The sequence below is a fragment of the Xylocopa sonorina genome, chromosome 7 (assembly GCF_050948175.1).
Source record: "Xylocopa sonorina isolate GNS202 chromosome 7, iyXylSono1_principal, whole genome shotgun sequence".
Taxonomy (NCBI): Eukaryota; Metazoa; Arthropoda; class Insecta; order Hymenoptera; family Apidae; genus Xylocopa; species Xylocopa sonorina.
This window is the reverse complement of record NC_135199.1, coordinates 9447800-9475286: the sequence shown is the minus strand read 5'-3', so window position 1 is coordinate 9475286 and position 27487 is coordinate 9447800. Positions and strand designations below refer to the sequence as shown.

General features: G+C 51.6%; 1 protein-coding gene across 2 annotated transcripts in view; it reads right to left on the bottom strand.

The window, feature by feature from the left end:
* Positions 1 to 502: 502 nt before the first annotated feature.
* Positions 503 to 27487, bottom strand: part of LOC143425119 (uncharacterized) — a 134886-nt gene continuing 107901 nt past the window's right edge. For both annotated transcript variants that reach the window (XM_076897637.1, XM_076897638.1), the window contains 2 exons: positions 1736 to 1879; positions 503 to 1026 (listed from right to left, as the gene is read on the bottom strand). In XM_076897637.1, the coding sequence (XP_076753752.1) occupies positions 867 to 1026; positions 1736 to 1879 (304 nt within the window). In that variant the 3' untranslated portion in view covers positions 503 to 866. The remainder of the gene's footprint in view (positions 1027 to 1735; positions 1880 to 27487) is intronic.

Below are 27487 nucleotides of genomic sequence, written 5' to 3'. Positions count from 1 at the left end.
CTACCTTCCGATCGTCCGCGACAGAGATCGAGACAGCCGATCGTCGTCGCGTTGACCACGCACAGCGCGAGCCGTCGACGTTGCGAGACGCCGTTCGGGACCGGACGCGTGTCCGATCGGTCAGGACGCGTCGAAAGACGAACAAGAAACGTACGTTCCTCCTCCTCTATCAAAGGAGTTCTTCCCAGCGACACGTGGTTCGATCACAAGCAACGAGAAACTCGTTCACCATATCCCAGGCCTCGGTCCCCTCGTCCAGCCGGAGATGACCGCGTCTCCACACTCGCACGCGCACAATTCCCGTTGCCAACGAAGCGGGGACGTCCACAGTTCCGCGTCACCTGTCGCTCGAACGCGCAACGAGAGGACACTGCTCCAATTAGCTACGCGAACCCGCGATTAGTCCAGGATTCGACGCGACGGTGCTTCGAAGGAAGCTGTCCGTCGTGGAGCTGTCCACTCTTCCAATGACGCGCCCAGCGGAGACGGTCCAAGACGGTCGTTGGACCTCGAGCAAGGAAACGAGGGTCGATTCGCGCGGCCTGGGGACGGGCCGACCTTGATAGAATCGCGTCAACCAGGATAGCTCAGTCGCAGGTGTCCTGTGCCCACGGAGACCAGTCCTGATAGGTGGACGCCTGCAGGTGCGTTTGCTGTACCGCCAGTCCCGGATGTACGAGGCCCATCTGATGGTGATGGTGATGGTGGTGGTGATGATGGTGGTACTGCTGATGACCCGGCGGAGGCGGCGAATAGGGATCCCCTCCGACCGCGACGTCGACGACGTCGACCTGTGGCGGTGCGACGGCGGGCGTCGGCTGTGGAGAGGCTTGTACCTTCTTCGGGCGACCGACCGGGTTGCCGCCTCATTCGCGACTCCTCCGTGGCCGACCGACCTTACCTTTTCTCACGGGCGCGCCCCCGTTTCCGGCCGCTGCCGCCGCTGCGGCCGCCGCGACGCTCGACGACTTGACGATTTTGTGCCAATCCGTCTCGCACACAGGCGAACCCGACAGCAGGTAGTACCTGAACGGAGAAACAGCTTTCGTTAGTCGCTTGAAGTGGTGTATACTCGCGTTTTTGTATTGATGGGTTTAGAATATTAAACGCGATCGTGGAAGGAGTGGATTGAAACGGGGTCGAAAATGGGGACAATGTAAGGGTGATCGGTTAGTACGAACAAAAAGCTCGGCTCGAAACGAGCGTCTGGCAATCGAGCAGAGCGGAACACGCACGTGGAGTGTCACGCACGAAATCGATGCTCATAAACAAGATTGCTTCATTACCGGCCCGGAATAATTGTGCCCCTCCTCCTTTATTACAAAATCCCCAATTGCGATCCCCGCCAATTAACTGACAGCCGCCCGTGGCACGCCTCTTTTCCAACCCTTTAATTGCCGCGTTTCCTCTTCGACTCGTATCTGTGCTCCCCAGCGGTATTCGCGATCAAATCCGTCACCCTTGGACCGATCTGCTTCCTATATCCACCCCTTCGACACCGTCATCGATTTCATTCGACCGCCTCGACAATAGGCTCGACGAGTAAATCCTTAGAAAATTTGATAAACCTTCGATTCGAACGTGTTCCAGGCTACAATTATCTTCGACCTGGTTGCTCGCGCGGGTAAAGTTAGCTCGACTCTGCTTTCGCTTCGCAACCACCCCTCGAAATTAAAACAGTTCCGCGCGGCGAGGGCAACGCGGAACGAGTTTATTGGGCCGATCGGGAACTTACCTATCGCCGGAAACGAGTTGACTGCCGCATTTGCTGCAGGTGAAGCATTTCTGGTGAAATACCGATCCACCCGTCCTCATTACCAGCTCGCTGGCAGGTATCGCGTTGCCGCAGCCCGCGCAGGCACCGCTGCTCCCGAACATCCTGAAACAACGCCGAATAACATCGATTGATTAGCCCGTCTTGATTACCCGCGCGCGCGTTATTACCGCGCCCCGACGGATTTCAAGATGGTGCCGGCCGGCGGATTAATTCGATTCTAATTTGTTAGTCCGTTCGTCGAGAGGCCGGTGCCTGTACAATTTCGACCGGTTGGAAAAGTTGGAAAATCGAGCCGGCTGGGCTCCGACGGGCGACGTGAAATTACGAGGAAGGGTAAGGCTGATCAGAGGAGGGCCGGGCAAAGCGGAACGACGCGCCAATAATTACGCGATTCCTCTTTGTTCCGGGAAATGAATATTTCTACGTTCATTAATGTTTCATCGGGTTGCGCACGGTTAGCTGGATACACTAACGAGTCCAGATTTATGCCGGTTACGTATTATGAATTCAATGACGTTGACTGGAAACTGATATTTCGCAAAAACATAAGTAGATGTACCACGCGTGGCAGGCGTTGAGCGTGTATCGTTATACAAAATTTATTTTATTACCGGGACGTTTGTTTCGAGAATGCGCCGTTATTACTGGGGCCCCGAGTAAATAAAGATATATTTTCTTTAATATACACGCGGCCCGCACAATGCCGGAGAGAAATTGTGAAAAATTATATACGTATGATCGTAATTATGCGGGGCAACATTGTTGCGATCCGCTCATTATGAGCCATTGTTACCACCGCGCACAATTCCGACCGCTGTTTTTCCAACTTTCGAACCCGCCGGTGTTGCGTTCCCCTCGCACTCATTAAAAACGTTCGCGCAAGAAACCGGACTTAGGACAATATCAGAGCTAACCACTGATTATTTAACCACCCACTGCCTCTCTAGAAACGAAACCCAACTTCTACGATTCCCACCACTATCGTTCGAGCTTCGAACCTCGCCAAGAACCATCGACCAACAAAATAGACTCGCGACAATATCAAAAACCCCCTGTACAATCCTAGCCACGAATCGTTTCTTTTTTCTTCTTCTCCATTCGGAATCCAGTTGCTTCGTCAGACGCCGCGCGGAGGAACCGTGTGGTAGCGAATCCCGCGCGCCATTAGTCCGAATATACAAATTTATCATCCGGACGAAGGGGGAGAACTCGAGAGACGGGCGGTGGCGGCGGCGGCGGTTATCCCGGGGAAAATCCTGACGGTCGGATGAAGCGAGAAAGGCGACCAATTACGGCCGCGGCCGAGGGCTCCGAGGATGACATTCTCCGGGCGATAGACGCGAGGCGTTTCCAATTAAATCCCGCGGCGCGCGGTCTCGCGCGCGAACACTTTCTAACTAAATGAGGTTAGGCCGACAACAGAGGGAGACCCGTGTAGAATCCTATATTCAACCGCACCGCCGTGCTCCTCTTTCTTTCCGCCCTTATTATGCGCTACCAGCGTCACGGCTCCGCTTTAAACGATACGCGCGGAGGAGAACCGAGAGGCGGATGAAAGGGGTTGAAGGAGGAGAGGGCGGAAGAATAAGGGCGAGGGGGGAAGTCGATTATAATAAGGCGTCGCATGTATAATTGTCTTCGTTCGCGCGAAACTCGGCCCGGACACCTGTCCTTTTCTGCCCTCCTAAGCGCGCGCGGGGGTGGGCCGCCACTCTCTCTGGTCTAGCGGGTGGCAAAAGGGGCGCGATAAAGGAAAGAATAACGAAGCGGAGCGGCGAAGGGACGCCGGGGCGTGGGAGCGTTTCGCGTGACGTACGAATTTTCGCGGTGCTTTCAGATGAGGTCGCTGCTCAACGAGCGTTGCGCGCTTTTGATCACGGCCGGAAACAAGCACGCCTCCTTTCAGGCTAAACGTCGTCGTTAGCCGAGCTACCGCCGGCAGCTACAACGACCGCCGGGTTAATAAACGGTGCGCGCACGTGTGTCACTTCTGTTCGCGTTCGCAATTAATACACAAGCGGTATTATAATTGATCGTAACCCCTGGGACCGGGCTATCGGGTAATGCCACGCACGGGTGATCGCGAAGAACCGTGATATATATATATCGCGCGCGTTCAAGTGTACGGAATTCGTTCTCCTTTCTACGAGCGGCGTATGAAATCGTATCTCGATACAATTAGCGAGAGTAATTTGCTCCCTGATCCCTGGTTCCTGTTGCGTGTACAGCGAGCAGAAACGTTTCTATTCTCCGATAGGGGTGCACTTTCGAAGCTGGAAGAAAGCATTAAGGAGACCAGAGGATTATACGAGTCATCCTAATGAACAGGTGGAATGTTTCGTCGGATCGTTTGGAAATAACGAACAAGAATCTTCGTCGTTTCTTCGTCGTCACAGTATCCCTCGCGCCCTTATCCGTCCGTTCTCCATTAATGAATTAAAATCATCAGAAGGGAACGGCGGCGGGGCGCGCGTTCCTGCGAGGGCAACGAGCATTCCGCAGGGCGGAAGGATTAACGAAAGCAAGGAGACACTTGGAATTTCATCCGTCGCAATCGTTCGTCCGGCTTTTGTCGACGTTACGAGGGATACATTGTAAACGTTTCCCTGGCTGGGCTGGCCGAGCGCAAACGAGCGCGACCCGTTCGCGTTTCGAATTCCAGAAAGTTTCGCCGCTGGCTGCCGGCTAAAAACGAAGAACCGGCAAAGCCGTGGCCTCCGATGGCTTCGTGCTTCGCGTTATCTCGAGATACCGAATAATCGGCTTTATAAAATGTCCCGCGTTGCTGCGGCCAAAGCTTTATAGGTTCCTATAATCTTTAAATGCGGACGACGCGCGACGAGGTGCTTCCCTATTGGTCCATCGAGCACAGCGGTCTGAAAAATGGCACCGTCGTTGGTGCTCGTCTCGACGTTTATATACTAATTAAGAGCGTTCGTTCCGTAACGATCCATCGTATTCAAATTTCCCGCTGGAAACGAGCAATTATGGTAATCTAGGATAATTGATATACACGCTGGTTGTTGCTTCGTTCGCGTTTGGTGACAATATCTCGCGCCTACTTGCTTACAACGTTCAGCAGCGGTTCGACGATCGATCCAGCCTTTCCGTCGTCTTGAAAAATTTAATTAATCACGTTATTCGAAACGCGAGAGCGTTTTAACGCGCGCGCGCGTTCGAAATTGTTGAAAGTTTGAAAACGCGAGCGTTCGAACACTTCCGCGAACCACCGTGTAATTCACGAGCGGCGATTTCACCCCGCCCCGTGGCCGTGTGTCATTAAAATTCCACGCTTTATGATCGCGGGGTCCTTTTCTCGAAACGGTTATTAATAGTCGCGGCGCGCCACACCGGAGCAATTAAAATAATCAATGTAAATATTTGGGTTAAGTGCGCGTTCTGGCTAACGGGTAACGCGCGCGATATAAAACCGGGCAGGAGGGGGGGAGAAAAATCGGGGAATAAAGAGCGGTAGGCGGGAAGGAGTGATAAAAGAACAAGAAGGGACGAGAACGGAGCAAATTGAAACGAACCGTCGAAAAACGCTCGACGCTGTCCGATCGAGCCGATGAAATATCGAGCTTCGCCGGCGAATTAATGGGAATTTCCATTTCGTGACCAGCGAAAGCGCGAAGGGACGCGCGTTTTGAAGAAGAAAAAAAAAGGAGAACGAAAAAGAAAATATTCCTCGACGCCTCGATAATATATTTTCCATTGTTGACCGCTGGCTGGCTGTCGTTTTTTTGTTTTCCCCTGCCAGAAACGCGCTTGGCTACACTACTTGTCAAAAGTACGAGTCTGGCAACTTGCACACACGTACCAGACACTTCACGTGATTTATTTAATTAGTTTCACAATTATCGAAATGGATAATTGATGTACGGTGAAACTCGTTAATTAAAACTAGTTACACTCTGATTTTCGCAATAACTCCTCTACGCCATTAAGCCTCCGATGTGACCTAACATACTTCCAACGAATATCAGGATACAAATGCGCGTATATACACGATAAATCGTTGGATCCGATATTCCTGCGAACCGATAAAAATCGGCTGATATTTCGCGAACAGAAACTTGTAGACCGTAAACCACGACCATCTGTTCCGATACGCGGTAACCCCCTTCGAGTTCCCGTTGAATCTCGAACGCACCCCATCAGTTCGGACCCTCGACTACCACTTGTCGCATAATTTCATAAACATTCGACCAGCCTCCCGTTGGAATTCGCGGGCGCATAACCGCGACAGCCTGCGCGAAGTGTAACGTCATCGCCTATCGACGTTATCGGTGGATCCGTGGAGTTTCCGGGATTAACAGGCCTGCTCGCGAGCCGGTCGAAGGCGCTCGAAGCGTCTGCTCGCCACCACCCCTTTCCTACAGCGCGTCGCCACGATATCCGCGAGATTAGTTAAAATGTACTCGCCACGGCGAAATTAATAACCATCCATTAGCATTATGCGCGGTGCTATCTCGGGCCAATTTCCTGGAATGTTCGCGTCAGGTGTTCGATTACGGGCGACGGCGATCTTAACATTTTACCGTCTCCTCGTCCCTTGACGTCGCCGATCGTCCGCCCCGCGGACGCATCAATACCGTTGCCTTATATCTTCGTTAATGGAGGGTAATGTTTGGCGAACGCTGCCAGCCGCGCACCGGTGCCTCGTAAAGTCCGCTGTTTATACCGCAATTAGCCGTGTAACGATACGCGGCCACGTCGAATCGACCGCGACGGCGATGCTTTCTTCGATCCCGCGGGAGTTTCGAACCACGCCGTGGACTTGCGCCGGCCGAGCAGATGGCGGAAGATCGATCGAAGAACTCGGCGTTTCGCTTAATCAGCCTTTAATTAGTCGATGCGTTTAGGCGCGCGTGGTTACATTCGCGTTGCGTTCGCGATTTATCGAGCAGCGTTGTTCGATCTACAGGGAAATTTCGTGTCTAGTACGTTCGAGGGATCGAGTAATTCTCTGGTTTTCCCATGGAACTGGATCGTGTGTTCAGAGAACAATTTCTGATAAGATCACTGGTAACAGGTCACGCGCACAGGCGGTGCACGATTGTAAATCGTACAGACTTATGATAATTGCAGGAAGTTTCGAATCCCTCAAAGTGGAGCCTTCTATTATTTACCATAAATCTAGATATCCGCCCTGGTACACCCTAGACTACTCTCGCAGCCGATCAGAATAGGTCGATCACGTCGATGGAAGAGTGAAACGGGGCGAGCGTTCCTCTCAGCTGCGCGACGGGTACACGCGCCGTCCCGGATTATTTATGCCAGATATAACAGACGGGCAAGTGAAAACGAGAAAGCGTGCAAAGAGAAAATGAAACAAAGTTCTTGCCCGCGGTTGCGCGTTTAATTGCATCGGGTGAAGAGCCGGGCGTTTTGCATACGCGATCCATTTGGCGCGATCGATCGTCGGAAAAGAAAGAGGCACGAGAGAGAGAGAGAAAGAGAGATATAGGACAGAGAGAGGGGAGGGGGAAAGTAGCAGAGGAAAATGGGACGCGGCAAAAAGTTGAAGAGCAGGTACATCGCTGCAGCGAAAGAAGGAAGCTCTTCTGCACGCTCGATTTTGTCTCCCGTGCAGCGCTTTCTCATTAATTTACGGCGGGACTCGGAACGCGACGCAGCGACTGCTGTAATCGTTGAACCAGATATACCCGCGTTGCGTACACGCGCGCGTCGTTCAGACCCGGAACGTTCTTTCTTCCGTCCGCGAGCGCAAAATGCCCGTCGAGCAAATTTTCTCCGGAATGTGAAAGGCCTCCCGCGTTTACGTTCTCCAGCCGCGTGTGCGTGTCTCCTCTAAATACGCTGCGTACACGCGTGCACACTCGCGCAGAGGGGTCATGGTTGGCCCCCCCCGTTGGTTCCGCCGTTTGCAGAGACGCACGCGTCGGCGTTGTTCCGGTGCGACGAGAGAGGAAACGATCGAAACGCCGCCAGATCGGTCGATCTTCGATCCAGCCAGCGGCTCGATCGACCCGCGGCCAGGTTCGTTGCACTGGCCCCGCTCTGCTTGATTAATCAAGCACGATTATAATTACTGGGATCCTTTGATCCGGGGTGAGAGGCGCTGTTCTTCGAGGAATGCCGGTGTTACTTAAATGAAAGTTTGATTGGCTTCTGATTGTGGCTCGAGCGCGAACGAATCCATCGATGGTGAAGTTCGCCTTTTGCGTCCCTGTTCGTTCTCGAACAACAGATATTTATGCCACCGCTGTAGATAAATATGTATGTTTATTTACCAATTTCTATGCGAATCCTTTAAATTGGTCCAATTTAGATCGGTATTATACGAATCTACAACTGTAGATACTTTCTATAAAAGTAACGGGACCAAGAAAAAGGACTAGAACCACCGAAAGCAAGTCTAGCCACGGCCTAACCGAACGATACCCAGCTATTTTCCATCTCCAGTGGTACGCGGAACACGCGGTGGTCCCGTTCGCGTTGCCTCGCGTCCGCTCGAGCGTAACCACTCGACGCGGACAGTGCACCTGTATGCAACTTGCATACCATCGCGATACTTTATTGGACATAGTCGCGGCTAGTGTCCGGGTTTAAAAATCCGCACGATTTTTCAATCATTTACGACAGCGCAATAAAAAAGGTTCGATCGTCCGGAACAGGTCGCTGTGGTGCTCAACTGTAGCGTTTCGTCAATCACCCGTGATACCTTCGTCGTGTTCTTCGAAAAGTCGCGCGGACAGTCGAAACGTGCGGTTCGCACCTCGAACTGCTCCTCGTACTGATCGACTCGCGAAGCTGCTCTCGATTTCTCGTTCGGAGGGGGTGGTGGGAAAAGATTGGCGCGAAAACCGCGATTGAACGGGCGTCGCGGGCGTAACCTGTTGATTCGCGGCTGGCGGAAAATTCGCGGACGCGTGCAAATGAAAATATCGAGCGGCGGTATCGAGCGTATCATTCGGCAATTTGCCAGCGATGATCGCGTCGATGAAACTTTTACGCGCGTCTCCGCGCCGGGCGGGTACCCCATTTATGTTGCATCGAGGCGAGCCGTCGAATCCGCCGCGGCGCAGCCTCGTCGATAAAATATCGGAGAATTTTAATCGGGCCCGGGTTCGCGCAGCCGACGTTTAATCTCGTATCGGCCCGCCAGCCTGTAAACACTTTTGCTTTTCGTATATTGGATCACGCGAGAGCCGCGCGATGCGTACCCGAGAGAGGCGCGAAGGTGTTCTCGATTGCCACGGATGATCGACGTATCCGCAGCAGAGAGCCTCGCCTGCTGCTGGGCTGGACGCTCGAACCAGCGAAAGCGTTCGGGCGTATTGCCAGCAAAAACGATACTCGTGTCGCAATAATTTCGACGGATTTCGACGACAATCGCGTTTAACGCGTTCTAATTTGTCGAGGAGGGAATCTAATCTCGTTCGACTCTAACACGGTTTAGGGGACAACAATTTTCTGTCGAACGATCGTGAAAAGCATCGAGCAGGATCGGGTCTACTTGAACAACTTTTAATCACCGATCGCTCCGAGTCGTATCCAATAAGCGTCCGTTCGCAAAAAGATCGCTCGACTCACGGACAATTTTATTCCTCGACGGAGATTCCTCTCGCGTCGAAGAACAAAGGGAGAGTGTTTCGCGCGGAGTGAAAAAGCGCAAAAGAGAAACAGGTAACTAACAGCATCGACGAAAACAAACGTAAAAGAAGACACGTCGAGAGAGAGAGCTAGAGGGAGAGAGGGGGCGAAAAAGTGCGAATAACGCGACGGTGGAAGCGAGCGCACGCGAGGCGTAGGAGAAAATTGTCTGCGATTCCTGACAGCCTTCAAAACGGTTTGCACACGCGCGCATATCGATGCGATATCGTCGGACAAGTCCCGTGGAGCGCGAAAGGTTGCCACGGCGGATCGGATTGGATTCGAGGTTTCTCGTTATTAATTTAATTACCGCCTGACAGTTCCATAATTAAATTGCTAATTTATCTGTCCGGCATCTAGCCGATCGCGCGGCAGTCAGCCAGCCGCCGACTCGATGATCGCTCGTGGAATGACGTTTCAATTCTTTCCCCAATTTTTTCGCCTCCTCTTCTTCCTCCTTTTTCTCGATTTCACCTCGCGTCTCTTTCGCCTCCCGTTTTTCAACCCTCCGGCGCGCTCCGTCGCTCCTTTTTCTCGTTGTTTCTCTTCTCGTGATTGAATTTCTGCTGGTACTCGCGCGCACACGCGTCCACGCGAGCGCCGTTTAAACTCTTAACGCGAGGAGATGGAGATTTTTATTCGGCGTTCAAAGAACCACAAGGATCGCGATGATGAGGTGAAAGTATCCTGGCGGACTTTCCCGCTTCGATTGCGATGTTTAAATGATTTACACAGCAGTGCCGGAGTCGGCGAACGTTCGTTTTCTAGGCTCACGACACGGACGGTGATTTTCTTGCACGCGCAGTTTACGAGGAGGCTGTCGTTTAAGCTATTCCAGCTTTTATCTCCACGTTTCAATCAACGACGAGACGGTCCGCTCATCAACGCGAGAAATGAACTTATTAATTTCCTAAACTATTATACAGCCACTCCCCCGAGTTGCAGACACAATATTCCCTGATTAACCTTACAGTCTAACTTTCGATATTCAAACAAATTTCCAGCGAACTTCCCGCGAACTTTGACTGATATTTTCCATCAGTCGGCTGTTCGGAAGGTAACAGAAATCGTTTAACCCCATAATCAAGAAGTCAAACTTCGAGTCTAGACAATTTCCAAATTGAAACGCGAACCAAAGGCGATGATTATCTCGCGTACGCGCGTTTATCGCTGAAAATATTTTAATGCCTCGTTATACGCAGCGACGTTGCGTTTTATTGCGAAATTATCCATAGAAAATCCGCGACGAGAGCCTGCGTACGATGATGTTACCAGTCGACGAACGATTCGAATACGCGCGTTAGCATAACTGTACCCAGCGCGTTATGCTTTTATTACCCAGCGGATCCTGATTTCTACCAGCTCGAGTCGCCGCCGGATCGGCAAAAGGAGATCGCCGTCACGTTCTCCACCGAAAGCGATCCTCGATCAACGAACCGTAAAATTGATCATCGACTCGACGCCGTGTCTCGATTCGACAAAATACCCGCGAGCTCGCGGGGCCGGTCCCTCTAACGGGTCCAGCAATTTCCAGGGACCGTTATAACGTCGCCGTAAGAATCGTCGATCGCCATGACGAAATGCAATTAATTATTTATATCAGCAGGCGGTAAACGTCGGTTCGTGGAACGCCAGTTAATCGTCGAACGAGTCCTCCCCCTCCTGCATTTGAATCTTCTCCTGTTTAACATTCCGTAATCACCTGTCAAGAGATTTTCGTACGCTGCCGCTGATAAATCGATAGCGCAGCGAGAGCAGCGCGAGTAAACAGACGCCGCGTGAAATTCGACGTCAACGTTTGTTTTCCGCGGGTCTCTCGTGAGTTATTATAGAATCAGGGGTCGAAATACGCTCCGCGCGAACGTTGAAGTCGAGTTTTCCACGCTTCATCCGCAACCCTGGCGTTCGCCTTGACCGATCGCGACGACGCTCGGACTTGGCAATGCCGATTCGATGGTCTCGCGCAAAATCAACGCGACGATGGCGTTGCGCGCGGATCAGAAAAAAGGAGACGAGACACGCGGAATGGAGCTCGCGACTGCGATTCGAGGCTTCGTCCGGAGACGTATCGCCGCGTCGCGAAAGACGCCGCAGACGGGAGAGCCCGTTAACGAAGACACGGACAGATTGATTAATGGAAAACACACGGAGGACACGCGGGGAGGTAGGTCGGCGCGGAGAGAAATCCAGCGGGCGAACGCGGCCTCATGTATCAAGGTTAAATGCAGATTCTATACCAGCCTGCCGTTTAATAATTTTAATGAGCGAAGTTCAGCGTGCGGCTTACTTAAGGAAGTAATTGGTGATTACAGCCGGCGGGCTCGATCTTTAACGAGCAATCCGCGCTATTTCTAATTAGTTGATTTCACTAATAATAACGCAAAACGAGGGCTCAGCGCCATCCGCCGTCGGACTCGAACCAGAGCCGCCAGCCAGACGGCGCACCCTCCGCCGCGCTCGACACCCCCAAACCTCGCGATTCGTCTCGCGCGACCCCGTCCGCGCACCTCCGATCGCGTCTTAATTATACGCGCGGTGTCAATCTTGCCGCGGTTAACGAGAACTCGTTCCCAGGGAACGTTTGTTTGTCAGCGGAGCAGCCTCGCGTCGCTAATTAACACAGCCGATTTGCACGAGATCCGAAACGGCGTAGGGTGGAAGAAAAAAAAGGAGCTGGAGGAGAAAGGCTGCGCGATCGGTCGCGAGGGCGTCGATACGGACCGTGAGGGGAACAAAGCCTCTGTAAATTGGGAGCAACCGGTCGACGGGACGCTTTGAGCGCACGGTTAACCCTTTGCACTCGAGCGGCGCCGATACGGCGCCCGACCGTTTCGAGGTGGCAACTCGAGCGGCGCCGATACGGCGCCCGGCCGATTCGAAGTGAAAACTCGAGCTACGCTGCTGCGGCGCCCGAGTGTTTTTTAAACTTTAAATCGGACTACGCTGCTACGACGCTATGGTCTTTTGTAACTGGATTTCCTTATTTACAATATGCGATAAGATGGTTTTCTCGGAAGTACTTTCGTGGACTAGGCTCTGCTTACATTGTAGCCTAATCTTAGCTCAATTTAGTTAGTCTCAGCGTAGCATTCGTTTGAAACAGTCTTGGCAGTAAATATAGTATCTAAAAAGTATTTGAACCCTACAAATATGGAGGATGATCAGATCAACTGGAGTTCGGACGAATTCGATTTTGCCGCTTGGGATGGTGAACTTACATCGACTTCCGGCGGATTACGCCGCGAAGCGAAAGAATCCAGTGGTGAAGATAGTGATATAGTAAGAGGTGTAAGACGACGGAATTCATATATTTTGTATAAACTAGAAAAAAACAAAAAAGGGGAAAAGCCACTGAGCCATCTACGATTTTTGAAAACACTTGTCGAACAACTAAGAGGGTCGTATCGCCAGCAACGAGAGCAAGCGTCTACGTCGCATTTCGATGAAATCTGATTAAACGGGAAGCTCCACGTAATACTAAAAGAGCCAAAAAGGGACTGTAAGGTTTTTTCTGACCGCAACACGCCTGGAGGTAGGCGGGAAACTCCGTATTACTGTGATACGTGTCCTGACAAACCTAGGATGCATCTTGGATATTGTTTCACAAAATATCACACCAAAACTAATTACAGAGTGTAATATTCATTAAAATTTTGTAATACTTACTAAAATTTCTTGTTTTCGACATATAAATGAATAAACTAGTGAAATTTTATTATTTATATACGTTTGTTTGCTTATAAATGTTTTTCAATTACTTGTAATGTGTTCGCCCAGTTTGGCCGAAATCGCCTCGAGTTGCTGGTTCGCGCGAGCGAAAAAGGCCTCGAGTGCAAAGGGTTAATCGTCCTCGATCCTGATTATCGATTTTCAGATTGCTTCGAGAAGATGAAAAATCTTCTAACACTCGTACGTGCTTACGAGAAAAAATTTGAAAATACATGTTAGTAGATCGCAATGCGTAGATTCGAATTTCGTCGATTGGGTAGGCCAGTTTGTGCTCGCGTGCTTTTTCTTTCCAACAGGGTGGAGGGAATAATTTCCTTGGAGCGGATACTCTCGGCTAGTCCCAAGCCAGCACGGCGGGACGAGCGCCCTGAAAGAGACGCACAAAGAGGCCTCTCTCGCTGCCACGGCGCCTTTTCATCTCGGCCCGTTCCTCTCGCTCGGCATTTGTCCGTGTCTAACGTGTTAATCACCGCCGTCTGATTAGATTATTAATTGTCCCGCGTGGCAGATGGGGCCCGGGCATGCCCGTAATTACGGCTATTACGGATCGTACAATCGCTCCGATTTAGCGACGCGGGGGCAGAGGAGTAGTGCGGGGCGGGCGAGATGGCGAGGATGGAATGGGCGCGGAATGGATTACACCCCGAAAAGATTGGAACGCGGGCTAGTAAGGTGCCTAGACGCCTCGACGCTTCCTCTCCGCTCCTCCGACGGATCGTTCGCATGCGCGTCTCGTTCGGGGTTGGGCTGTTTGCGCGCTTAATTGCTTCGACCGTGATCGTTAGGATGTTTATGCGTTCCCAGATCGATTCGAGGAGCACGCGAAATCGCTGGATCGTTGCTACCACCTCCGGTGTTCGCGTCTCTGCCCTATTTCGATCGAAGAAATAAATAGTCTGTAGTCGAGGAGAATCGCGACGCAACGGGTATTTGACGCGTTCCGACTCAAACGAACCCGTGCACAGCGATCTAGCTGCGGAGAGGGTTCGCTGAAAACGAGGCGTGTAATTTACAGCGTACGATTACCGCGCAAATTGAAATTAACCCGCAAAACGTAATAAACGGCGAACGATAAATCCACAATATTCCAATCACCTTTCCCTCAACAGATTAGATCGAACCGGCTAGGCGAGGGAACGATCTCCATATGGTGCCACCGGCGTGTACCCGCGGAGATGCATTCCGGAGGTTAATTAAGAGACGAAAGAAATGGGAAAAAGGCATAATAACGGGAGAATCGTGGAGGCAAAAAGGAGTCTGGCGCATAAAAGGGGAGACGCGAGGAGCGGTCGACGGGGCGCGGGGAACCCTGCGGGGTAGGGAGATTTTTATGCGCGCGATCGTTGCCCGGTCGGGTCTGTGTAATTTCTTCTACTCGTTCTAGCCGATCGACGAGCGAGACGGTCGGCCTCTAATTAGTAATTAAGGAGAAATCGAAAATGGAGCGATTCGGTCAAGCGGTCGAGCATCTCCGCTCATTACGCCGCAAAGGACGCGCGCGGCGGTATCCGCCGCTGCGCTGGCTCGATAAGGTCGGAGCAATTAAAAGTTGCCACGTTGATTCGTCTCGCGGAGGAAAAGAGAGAAAGGGGGGTCGGTAGGTTGGAGGCAGAGGGAGAACGGATCTTCGAGCGCCGATAAACAGCCGCTCGGTTCGATCGGGATTTTCGTGATACCCGGAAAACGATAAATAGTGGCTGGTGACAGGCAGAGGGGATTTGGAGAAGGTGGAGGAAAATATCACCGCGGTGAACGCGCGAAAAAAGCTACGATTTGTCTTTTCCTTTCCTCTGGAGGACTTCTCTCTCTTTCTCTCGGTTAAGCGTAATAAGAGAAATTGGATTTGGGATCGAGGGGAAAAAAAAAAGAAGAAGGACACGCAATGAGCAAAAAAAAGCAATTAACGAGGATAAAATAAAAAGGTGGCGCATCGAAAAGTCCGAAATCCCCCATCTTGCTCTCGTTTTGTCGCGCTTAAGCGCCGCGGTAATGGGCATTATGTAAATACTGTTCGTAAAATATGTTTCGAGCGAAAAGCCATCCGCGCTCGGTCTTATCCATACTGTATCCACGCGTATGTTACTATTACGGGCAATTTGAGCTTCCTATTATTACTGGCACGTTCGCAGTGTAATAATATGGCATTAAATCAAATTGCACGGGACACCGGTGCGTTTCGTGCAAAAAGTCCCTTTTCTAATTGAAATTTGATTGCATCTGCAGAGAGAAAGAGAAAGGGAGAGAGAGAGAAGGAGAGCGAAAGAGCGCGCTGGTGGGCGAGTGGTGGGGATAGAGCAGGGGTGCGGAGGGAGAGGGGCGTATTTAATTAAGTGCCTCTGCAACGGGGCACCCATCTCCGCGTGAAATTCCTCCATTGTGTTATTAAACGGCCTTACGATTAAGGAACACTTTTCCACGATTATCCTTTTGTCTTTCCACGGGGCACATTTATTACTGGCGTTGAATTCAGTTAATTAACACGGCTAGAATCGCGCGATCGACGAAACTCGGTGCACCCTCCGAGAGTCGCTCACCCTCCCCCCCGAATTAGTGTTCGCGTATTCGTTTCGAGTTTGTCGCGAGCTCGAGTTAGGTTCTCCGCGCGTGCGAGAAATATGCGAGGGAGAGAAAAAAGAAAAAGGGCCGCGGTAATTTTTAATCGACCTCGTTTCGCGAGGACGCGGCGGCGGCGGCGGAGAGCTTTTCATCCATCGCGCGCGCGGCGAAGTTCGCGCGAGCGGCGAGCGAGCGAATGAATATTTCATGTTCCCCTGACGGCGAATAAATCGCGCGGATCCAGTAAATTGAATAGCGAATTATTACATTCCGTGGCGGGGAGAATGAGTGCCCGCCGCTTTGAATGACGGTCGGCACCGGGAGAGGGCGCAGCGCCGCGTGTTTCAGGGGTGCGCCCAGAGGGGAAGGTTAGAACACACAATTCCAATTATAGTTTGGCTGGAACTCGGTTGTGTACAGAGTGTTTCTGGAATGACTGAAGGAAATTCGCGTCTAACGTAAGAGCAGCGCGGTGTTACGAAAAAAGATGAACGAACCTGAGCTCGTTCGAACCTGGATCGAACCTGGCTGACCAACGGCACCCTCCGATCGAGTCTTTCGAGGCTCTAGCCGTAGCTCTAGCCTCGTAATCTCTCTTGGTTTCCCACTTACTGGAAGCTCTTGCTCTACTCTCGTAACAACTGGTAACATACGACGTTTGATTTTGGGCTGTTCGATCTATCGAAGATACGAGCGAATACCGAATGATTCCCCGCGAGTAAGCGCTCGCCGCCAAATATCGATCGTTCGAAGAACACCCTATAAATACAGTGGCTTATTACACTTTCCAAGTTGCGAAACTGCGAAGAGGCGAGAGCTAGGGCGAGCGGAATATGCTCGCGACGAGTTCTATAAATACGCGTTCGTTCTCTATTCATCGGTGCTTGATGTATTCCATCAGGTTCCACGCGAAACGCTTTGGCTTGTCAATGACGAAAAAAGGAAGGGGGCGAAGAAAAAGTGTAATTTATAAACACGATCGAGCCGACTTTCCATCCGCGCAGTGTACACCGCGAGAAGCGGAGTAATAATGAATCCATTTAGGAACAGGAACGGACACTCGATCAACGGAGATCTTATTTCATGGCTGACAAAGAAATATGGATCATTATTATGGGACGTGTGGAACGGGTTCTTGTTTCTGCGCAGCGCGCGCGCTGATCTGGTGTTCAAGCGGTGTTCAACGAACACGCCAACGAACGTCCATCGTGTCTTAAACACCGCACTAAATGTAACGATCTTCAGAGAAGAAAGAAGAATCCTCTAAAACAGTAATTACTATTGATTTAGAGCGGGAACAATAGCGTTCCCGGGTTCCACGCTCGGATGGTCTACTCGCAGACCCCCACGAACGCCCCACGACGATACTACGAAAATCAATGAATCATCCGTTTATTCATTAACGCCACCGTGCCCCGTAACGAGCTCGAACGCTATCTCTCCCCTTCATCCCCGTAGCCTGCTGGATCCCCACGGTGGCAAATTGGACAAGTCCAAGCGAAGGCGTGGCCAGTCCAACGGCGAACTCGGATTTTTAATCGCGCGAAGTACTAACGAATCCATTTAGACCGCGCGCGCGGAACGGGGTGGCCGGCACCGCCGCCGCCCCGTCCCAACCCCCCGTTTTACGGCCGTGGGCCGCTCGATACAGGGATCTTGGATAAACGGACAAACGAACCAAATAATTACGCTAATTAAAGCCGCCCAATTTGCGCTTTAGACAATTAAAGTGGCGAGGGTAAGGTGGTCTAACTCATTAACAGCGAGCCCCGGCGCCGTGTGCGCGCGAACACGTGCGCGCGCCAGGAATGCGTGTGTGAATGCGTTCATTTCGACGCGCCCGCGCGTTTCCATGTTCTCCTCTCTTATTCCCTCTTGTTAGCGAGAGGCACACGAGGCAGCGGCGGAGACAGGAGGAAGGACGGGGGGTGGGTGGGGTTGGAAAGGGTGAAGAGTCGGAGGAGGGTGATCACCCCCGAGGAAATGAGGGAACAGACAAACGGACGGACAGCAGGATAGAACGAGAGGAGCGAAAGATGGCGGTGGGGCCAAGTTGTTTCGTGCGCCGTGAAACAAGGGAATTGAACGGGGAGAGACGGCTGTGCACGGTCGCGGGCTGGCTGTGTGGGCTGCTTTTTGTTACGAACACGTCGGCGACGCGCGTCTACATTCGTTGATACGCATCCGATAACCCCGCTCGTGGCACGTCTCATTCGCGCGAGCCGAAGAAAGCCGCTCTCAGCGCGACGGGGTTCAACTCGCGAATCGATTAGATGGATTCCATAAAAGCGCGAGACCCGCGCGGCTGAAACGGTTTAGCGGTTCGAAAGCGGCTCGCTCGTGGCTCAGAATTAAGTGAATTTACTCGTCGATGTAACCGTAATAACGTTGCAACAGACTTTCCGTTTCGAGCGTGGGCCGCGGTGAAAGTCGCGCAAACCGGGAATCGGTAATTGATTATTAATAATATCCAGGGGGAACGCGAGGAGCCGCTCCGCGGGGAAACAATCAGCGGGCCGTCCCGATTCCGCGCGCCCTGGAAATAAGGAAGCAAAGCGCGTCGAAACTCATTAGGATGATTATTTCAGGCTTCGAAGAGCGGAAAGGATAATTAAGGACACGGCTCTTCGGCGTGCTCTCGATTCTCGTGTTTCAGATTGCGTATATCCCTCTTTCACGGGCTCCGTGGCAAACTAAATGGGTTAATTCTCGAGATAAAACGGAGGCGATTTCGGGCGTCCGTCGAATTTCGCGTGTAACGCGATAGGGTTATATAAATTTTGATCGCTCGCCAAGGGGGCCCCGACAGCGTAATTTAGTTAATCTGCATATAATTGCCCCGCGATGTATAACCGGCGAAGGCTTTTGAATATAATTAAGCTACTTGCCACTTGGATCGTATCGCGTCTTCCTTATAAAACGAACAACCATCGGTGTACACATACGGGCATAAAATTAACCAGAAATCCCGCGCGTTATTGATGGTAACGATCTCAAGAAAGTAGCAGTCGTAAACGAGCATGAAATCCGGCGTCGGATACGAGAAAAAGGAGCACGCCGGCCTAATGATATTCCAGATCGATAATAAACGCGAAACACGGGGAATAAAAAAAAAAACGCGCGTAAACGAAGGAGGAATGGAAACCCGAACGCCTTGGCGTTCGTTTTTTCTACCGTGATTCGGATAATTCAATTGCTCGGCTCCGAAATTATAATAACAAAGCTCGTCGGCAAACATACTGGACGAACTCCTGTATCGAATCAGCGGTAATTAAATGAAAGCTCCGGCAACGTGGAAAAAGGCGAGGGACAGACGCGACCGGCCGAGGGGGCGGAGGACGCCGAGGTGGAAGAAGGAAACGCGGCATCGTACGAGAACGGCGACAGAGGACGGTGGCGAGCGTGGGTGGAACGTTGAAAGGGGGAGGCAATGAGGAAATTAAATACCGGGCGACTGCAATCGCGCTAATTTAATTCTATTCAATTCCACGAATCGCGTTCGTTCCAATATGTACCGCTAAACGTACACACGCTCGCGCGTGTACACGGTCGCGCACCGGGTACGGCCGACCGTAGACGAAACCGTCTCCCGCGCCCGTTGGAAGCCTTATTTATTTCAATTGCGCCGCCGCCTATTTCTTCGAGTACACCTCCGCGATTCCGTGTTTTTCATTTCTCCTACACGCGAGGAGCCGTAGTAACGATTAATCGTGCCCGCTCCCTTGAACGGTTTACCCCGGTTTAATTAAAAACCGACACAGCGTATGAGGAACCAGCACCAGCAGCAGAACCCTTTCGTTCTATATAGTCATCGTTCATTATTTCCCCCGCCCTGGTGGGCCTGCACACCCTCCCACCTATTCGTCACCCATGCTCTTCTTTTCGCGACGAAACGGCAAATTAAATTGAAATTGACTAGGTCCGGTAATGAGGTGGCCCGCGGGCTCCGCCATATTGGCTAGCGTGCGTTCCAGAAAATGAGTCCCGACTTAACAACGAATTACCTCGGCCAAGTCCTTTTCTTCTTCAGTTTCGTCGATCCACTCCCGCGTTCCTATCGATTCCCCCTTCGCCTTCTTCTACACCGCCATCCCCCTCTGTCTTTCCCCTTCTCATCGACTGTCCCAACAATTCGGACCTAATATAGCTAATCGATACAAAAAGCCCGAATTTCCAATAACTATTTAATTCAGTCAATCAAAATTCCTATTAGCTCCCGAGCGCAATTTGGCCGGATATACCGAACACCGCGCTCATATTAGAAGTTCGCTGAGATATTGGATGGAGCCAGCGATGGCTGCGAGCCGGCCGCGGGGGCGAATCAGTTTTCGCTCCTCGCGTTCGCCGGTGAACGGAGCGCGAACGGTTGTTCTCGTCGTTCCGCGAGGCGGACCTCGAATGTGAAACGTCGCGCGAGAAGCGATTGTTTTTCCTCGCGTGCGAAATTGATTCGTCGCGGACAAGTAGAAACGTGGGATGGGTGTGGTTAGACGAATCGAGGTCGAGTTCATCGGAGAACGGTGAAGGTTTCCCATGAAATTGCCGAACGAGCGATCTTCACCCTCTGCGAGGACACGTGATTCTTGAAGATTATATTCTCACCTATCTACGTTTTTCAATGTCAATTTTTCATGCATTTTATCGCTGTACTGTAGTGTTTTATCGCTGACGCCAGTGCAACGATAACATTTCAAGGTTGAAAAATAGTAATTATAACTAATCCCTTTTCTCCGTCTGAGCGAAGCAAATCACGGTAGCGATGGATCGAGACGATCGAGACTGTGCAAAGTACAAGTCCTCGTTTCGATTTTGATACAGTCGATCAGAGGCGTTCTACGGTTTGTCGTACGCGCGCTGCGCTCCGTAAGTATTTTTTTCAATTTAGGGAATCGTGATTTTACAGCCGAGCCATAAAATTCAGCAGTCGTAATATCGCTCGTAAAACAATTGAATGGCGAGCAACCCGCCTACGGCCAGATCCCAAGGCAACCCAGATCGATTCTCGGTACGCGTATAATAAGAAGTCCAGTTCTCGGAAATGTTCCGCGTCCGCCTCGGTTCCGCGAGCAGCGTCGGCTCGAACGCGACTCGAGGCCATCGCCAGGCGATTCTGATTGGTCTGATCTTCGACTCATTTTAATGTAATTAACGTTTTGATTGCATGCTTTGTTTCCTCGTCTAACCTTCCTCTCCGTTGTTCGTCTAACGCCCCTTGCCCGCCGCAGTCGAGTCCACCCCCGTAACAAGGGGACCGTGCAGTAGGAGGATCGATCAGTCGTGACTGGCACTCGCTCTCCCTCTCTCCCTCCCTCTCTCTCTCTCCTCGTATCTCTCTTTCTCTGTCCATGTGCGTGGGCCACGATACACATATACGCGTGCACACGCAGACGCGTGCGGAACACACAATTTCGCTTTCCTATAGTTGTCACTTTGCACAGGCCGCGCATTGTCTTTCGTTTGATCTACCTTCTGATATTTAAACACCCTATCGAACCGGTATCGAGAGAACGTGTACGCAACACCGCCGTCAAGACTCTCGACCAACGTCTCAATTTCCAGCGCTGCCTTCTGTGTGCACTTTACTTTTCTTTTCAAGTTAATACCCGCTACAGTTTCTCCAAGTGCCGTGGGTCGATACATTATTCCCGTTGCGAGCACACCGCGTTTCTCTTTCTACCTCTCCTTAAAGAAGTCGAATATTTTTCTTCCGAACAATAATCAATTGATCTTCGTACGCGTGTATCGCGTGCTGGCACATTCGAAAAAAAAAGAAGGCAAAAAGAAGAAAAAAAATAGTCAGAAAATTGTCTTCGTCCCGCGACGAAGAATCTGTCCTCGAAGTTTGTGCACGCCACCCCCGTCCGCGGGCAAGCCACCCTCCGGTATCGTTGTCGACAACAACGAAGGGATTAAGGCGGACACCGTCGGAACGAGCGTTCTTCTGCCGGAAGGAAGCGGCTAATTTAAATAGATTAATTAAGTCGGAGCCCGGGTGGCCTGCTCCTTTCTTCGTCTGGCTTTCGCCACGCGGTTTTCACCAAGCACCGGCAATTATTGCCGGCGCAGGACATCTGTCGTTCCACGATCCCGCAGGGCTCGATTATACGCGAGGAAAAGATCCGAGACGGAACGACCGTGCCCGTGCTTTACTTTCTCGCCGTTCCGTTACCGGCTGGTAACGAGAGATTCGAGCCACGGATACGAAACCTGTTCGAAGGACCGCCGGTGTTCCTTGACCCTTCGTCGAGCAAACAGATCTCGACGCGTTGCGTGCACTTTCTATTCCCGATTACGCGTTTGCCGCGTTTCGAGAGATCGAGTGCGGCGGTTTGCAAGGATACGAATCGACGAGAGACTGCTCGAGGATATAACGTGACGCTTAGACGGACGTACAAGCGTCCACGCGCGCACTCTGAAATGTTATTCTCCGTGCTTAAATGTTTCAGCGTGCTGCTATTCTTACGAGGGATTCGTTGGCGCGAGCGATGGTAACGGAGGAACGGTTATTCAACGGTTTAAAGACCGACCGTGGAACGGCGGTCTCGTGGAACTAGGTGAACGCGAATTCCTCCGCGATATCGCGTGCGTATTGTGCATTTATCGCAGCCGCTCGCTAGAAAGTGAAAGAAACAAAAGTGAAAGAATAGCCATCGTCTGAAGCACGCGGCGCGTGAAAAGTGTATCGCGCGATCTACGCTGCGGTTGTAAACTGTCGATCGGCTCTTGCGGGCCTATAAAATTCGCGGGATTCGACCTAAATACTTATCTTTACGTTTATCAGAATTTTCGAACGACAACAGAGAGCTAATTCGAGTTTCTCCGGATCGAGAAATATATATTTCTCTCTCTCTTCCATCGCTCTAAATAAACGTTCTTGTTCCACCCTTAAAGGAGAAGCGAAATTGCCTCCATCTTCTTCTAGCGTGAAGATATTAAAAAGTTGAGATTGCATTTTTATTCGTACAGATAGACGGATTCCTCGTTCGAAAACGAAGACGATTCTTCGAACGGAATTCTGGCTTTTAGCACGCGCGCGGATTCGACGAGCACCGCACGCGAGAGGCAATTAAAAGCGGGTTCATTAAACGGCCGCGGCCGCGATGAAAAATCGCGGCTGATAAATCCGTGCGGGAACGCGCGGCCGCAAATATTTGTAAACGAACAACGGCCCATAGTTCGCGGTGGGTTTTCGCGGCGGGGGAGTAGGGGCAGGGTAAACTCGTTAAATGATTTGCGACGCTGCTCAAGGCGATCCGTTCGACCAGCGGAACGCGGCGCAATTAATACGCCTTGATTAGTTCCCAACGAGCCGCGCACTTTTCCCTACCCACCCAATTCCCCTCACCACCCGCGGCGCTTCACATGACCACTGTTAACGAACTTAATACGAACCGTTTCAGATCCGAGAAATGAATTAACATTCCGGAAAATATCCTCCGCGCGTTTTCTCCGTTTAATTGCGATAAATTATCATCAATCGAAAACCGTTCCTTTCTCCTGTTCCACGTAATCCCTCGCGCTCCCCGCCGTCCTCATTAAAAACGCAAGGTAAGCGTGTAAATAAATCTACGTGGAGAAAAATTTCATTAGAAATCAGAGACCGTTGATGGTGAAAAAAAAAATCTGCGCAAGAAAATAGTTGGGCGTAAATAGATCGAGAAGCGTATAGAAATGGTAAGCGAGGCAAAAATCTGTATAACCGGGGAACGTAAATCATCCCGCAGCGAGCAAGTTAATTTTCTACCGCATCGTTCCCTGTCCGCGCACGAACCCTATTACCACCCTATTAACCTTCAGCGAAAATAAATACCCAGAAATTGCCGCGAACGAGAAGCAGCAATAATCGCGTTGCCGGAACGCGATCGGAAGTCCGTCGTTCCGCTGTGTTTCTTCCCGCGCTCGAGTTGTTCGCGGCCCTTTTCCGCTTTCTCCGCGCGGCGAAGGTCGCTGCGAACCGCCCCGACCGCCGCCAGCGACCCACCCCTATCCGCGCCGCGAGAGACAACGAGGACCCGTTCCGATCGAACGCGCTAATTGGTGTTATTTATCGGCGGGCAGGATTTTCGTGCGGGAAAGCTAACGAATTTACTTTCGCCTGCCAGCAGATTTCCCCGTCCGCGATCCACAACGGGGGGATGTATAATAATTTTTCCACGCGGATTACGTTTATCGCGCGTATCAATTCCAATCTGAAGGGGGGACGCGAGGGGGAAAAAAAGAAGTCCGCGATGATCCGCGAGGCTCGCAAATTCGCGCCCTCGCGGTGCTGAAAAACACACAGCTCGCTGAAAGCTTCCAGAACGCTGGAATTACGAACAAAAAAATGATCCTATCGGAAAATCTACGAGCAAATTTGAAGCTGCTATGACACAGTGATATCCGTGGAATGTTTATTCGATATGAAAATCGGAGGAAAATTTGACAGACGCGAAACTTGGGTCTTCTCTCGCACGATCATGCTCGAAACGATATCGTTACCCATTATCCAGGTTCATTTTCTGACGCTATTATTTCGCGGATTGAGAGGTGGCTCGAAGCGTTCGAACGCGCGTGCGTTACGGTTTTTTTTGGGAGGGAACTTATTGCGGAGTCTGTACATTTTCGGCGTTTAACGGCGATAACAGATTTTCTCGCGTACCGGCAGATTGAACCCTCTCCGGGCGTAGAACACGATGCACGCTATTTTTCAGCAGAAATTGAAGGCGCCAGGGCATCGGGCTCGACGCGCACCCCCCGCTCGATATTACGATGAACGCACGCTTTTTCCGCCCGTCCGCCATCCCCGCGTGTAACTCTCTCACCCGTGTCTTGTTCTATCTCTGCCAGCCACCTTGTTTCTCGTCTCTCCTGTTCGCGTATAAACCGCTTCTAGATGCGTATCAATGGGACAGGGGAAATAACCCTCCCGTTCGCAGAGGCTACGTCGATTTAATATTTCAAGATTTCGTTAATGATTGATCGCCCGTCGTGAGTCTCTGGGAATCGATTCTTTTCCTCCTCCGTTCGCCCTCGCTCGACCCCATCTCGTTATCTGTACGCGGATCTACGAATTAGTCGTTGATCTTGCCGCGCAAAATCTTGATGAACAGCATCGTTTTATCGGGGCGCATCGACGCGAAGGGCGATTAAAAATTCGCGGTGATACGTTCAGCCAGCTCGATGCGACGGGACGAGAGAGGCACGCGATGATCTCAGCTCGCAATCGTGAAAGTAGCGACAGCTTATCGTTCGTTTTCTTAATCATAAGTGGCACCGATTCTCTCTACGACCGCAAATGGGACAACATCATTAAACGAAACGAACCGCGCGCGTTTCACTTATCTGGCCTCTCCGCCGTTCCAGGCGATCCACTTATTTCTTAAAGTGAAACGATTCCTGGATGGGGATGGAGCCGGGTGCCGAAGGGGGTGGGCCGAGAAACATGCGAGCCGCAGATATCGATCTGTTCTATTAAGTGAATTTTCTCATAAACCCTCGTACGAACGCGGGGCGGAGTCTATCTCGAAAGCAATCGAAGAACCGTGTAGCTTCCTCGGGATTTGATGGGACGTCGCTGGAAGGGCCAAAGGACGAGCGAACGGGACAACGGGCCCGGAGTCAATAAAACCTGCCAAACGCAATTCGAGGATGAGCGAAAACACCTCGACTCTGTATCGCGTCTGTGGTTTCTCGAGGACTCGAATCGTGGGGTCGTCAAAGTTGTACCTTTTAACTGCCAGTTCTGCCACTCTCTTTTTTCACGATCATTTCTGCGCGTCCTTACGACGGATGAAATAATACAATGATAACCAGGCAACGGCCATTAACAGATTCCATAATGGACCAGAACGCGATGGAAGTATAATACCGCCCGTGTTTTATATCGAAGGCATACGCTACGGTCCAACAAAAATTAACCGAGCTCAACCCCAAACGCCCTCGTAAACTAAACCAGTATCGCCTAAAAGTACAGATAACTTAATAATCCCCTTGCAGCAGGAAATCCTTAAGAAAAAGGGCAAAAGAAATGCACAAGTTCGACAGTAAAAAAAAAGCCAGCGGCGAAACGAACCCTCTTAAAAACCGTATCGCAACGTCCGTAGTCCTCCTCCAGTCGGCAGTATTTACTGCTGGGGGCTCACGCTGAAATCGAGAAACAAGCGGGCGCGTTCGCTCGCGCGAACAACCTGCGCCGGGGCTCTAGTCGCGGCCGGGTCCTACGGCCAATAAATTCACCGCGTAAGAACTGAAATCCCTGGATAGCGGCGCGGCAGGATTGTGTGCGCACGTGGAAAGGTGGGCAAGGATGGGGCTCCGCGGCGTGGCGAACGAGGGCAGGTGGAGGGCGGAAGGTGTGGCGGCGGCGGAGGGTGAGAGTGGGTGGTTAGGTTGGTATCCATCGCTGGCAACAAAAGTTTCTAAACGGTACGGTAATAACAATAATAACTTTTGTAACTCTGCCGACACACACCGTGGCGGGGACGTAGACGGGGCGAGCGGACGAGAACGCGCGAGCGCGAGCATATAACATGGCAGAGGAACCGCGCGCGAGGAAGAGAGATAGGGAGCGATGGAGGAAGAGGGAACGAAGGCACGAGGAACAGGTCGGGGATGGAGGAGAGCGGTCGAGGCTCTCCGACGCGTAAATTGAACGTCCAACTTGTATTTATATGATAATAAGCGCGTTTAAATATACCCGGTGTACCTAAACTCGCTACTTAAATATCGGAACGATTACGGTGGACCCGTGGGTTTCTTCCGAGCAGAGTCGAGCCTAGTCCAACCGGGCCGGTTCCTCTTTCTTTATCTCGCTCTTTCGCTTTATCCGCTCTACGGGGTACGCGCAACGTACGCGTAATAACATCGACTGGCCTCGTATTTACATATTTACAGAGCCCGCGAGTTCGCGCAAAGTTCAGTTAAAGCCGCCTACGTCCGCGCGCGGAGGATCATCCCCTTTTTTCAGCTACGGCCGCTGGCTTCTTACGCGCGGGAATTCCGTTCTTCTCGTTTCGCGCGTTTCGCGATCGGACGCGCCTGCATCCACCCCTGGACACCCTCTCTCGTTCTCTCATACCCCTTTCACCGGCCATTTGGCCAGGAATGGGGATAGTTTGGAACTGTGAGATGGCTCCGCGAACGAAGCTTTGCCCGGCTGTTTGACGGGCTCTCGGAGAAACTATGATACTCCTCTCCACGACGCGGACGGGGGACATTTTACGAGCAAACGATGCGGTTTCCCGTGATTAATGATTTTCGCTGGATAGTTGCCCCGGGATAGGTTATGTAAAAACCGTGACAGAGACCGGTCGAATGGGTCCCCCCTGTCCGAAGAGATTCAACCGAGTTCCCGGCTCCTCCAGCTTCCGAGCGAGAAAATACGATCGACTTCTTTGTCTTATGCTCGGCTGCGAGATACCGAGGATAAACTGATTCGTCTTCGACCAGCATCGCCCATTTATCCTCCCGGGCGACTAAATGCAATACGAACGCTGCCAGTCGTTTCCTACGGTCTGGCCGACGTCTATTGGCAGCTGAGGACCATTAGTAACCCCCGCGCCACTTTGCCTGGTTACTTTGTTAGTTATTTATTATATCCGCTATCCACGATCGTTTCTGTGTATCGCGAAAATAATTAACTCCGAGCTGCGAAACTAGATTAGCGAAACGCTGCGCTACTTCGTCGAAGCGAAGGGGTTTTAAGGCGCATCCTAAAGCGATGGAGCCAACGAAGGTGCGCGTCAAAGTCCATCGATACCCGATTAAACGGATACGTCTCGGAGGCAGCCGCGGAGTCGGTTCGCGACCCCGTGGCGGAAAGGGGGT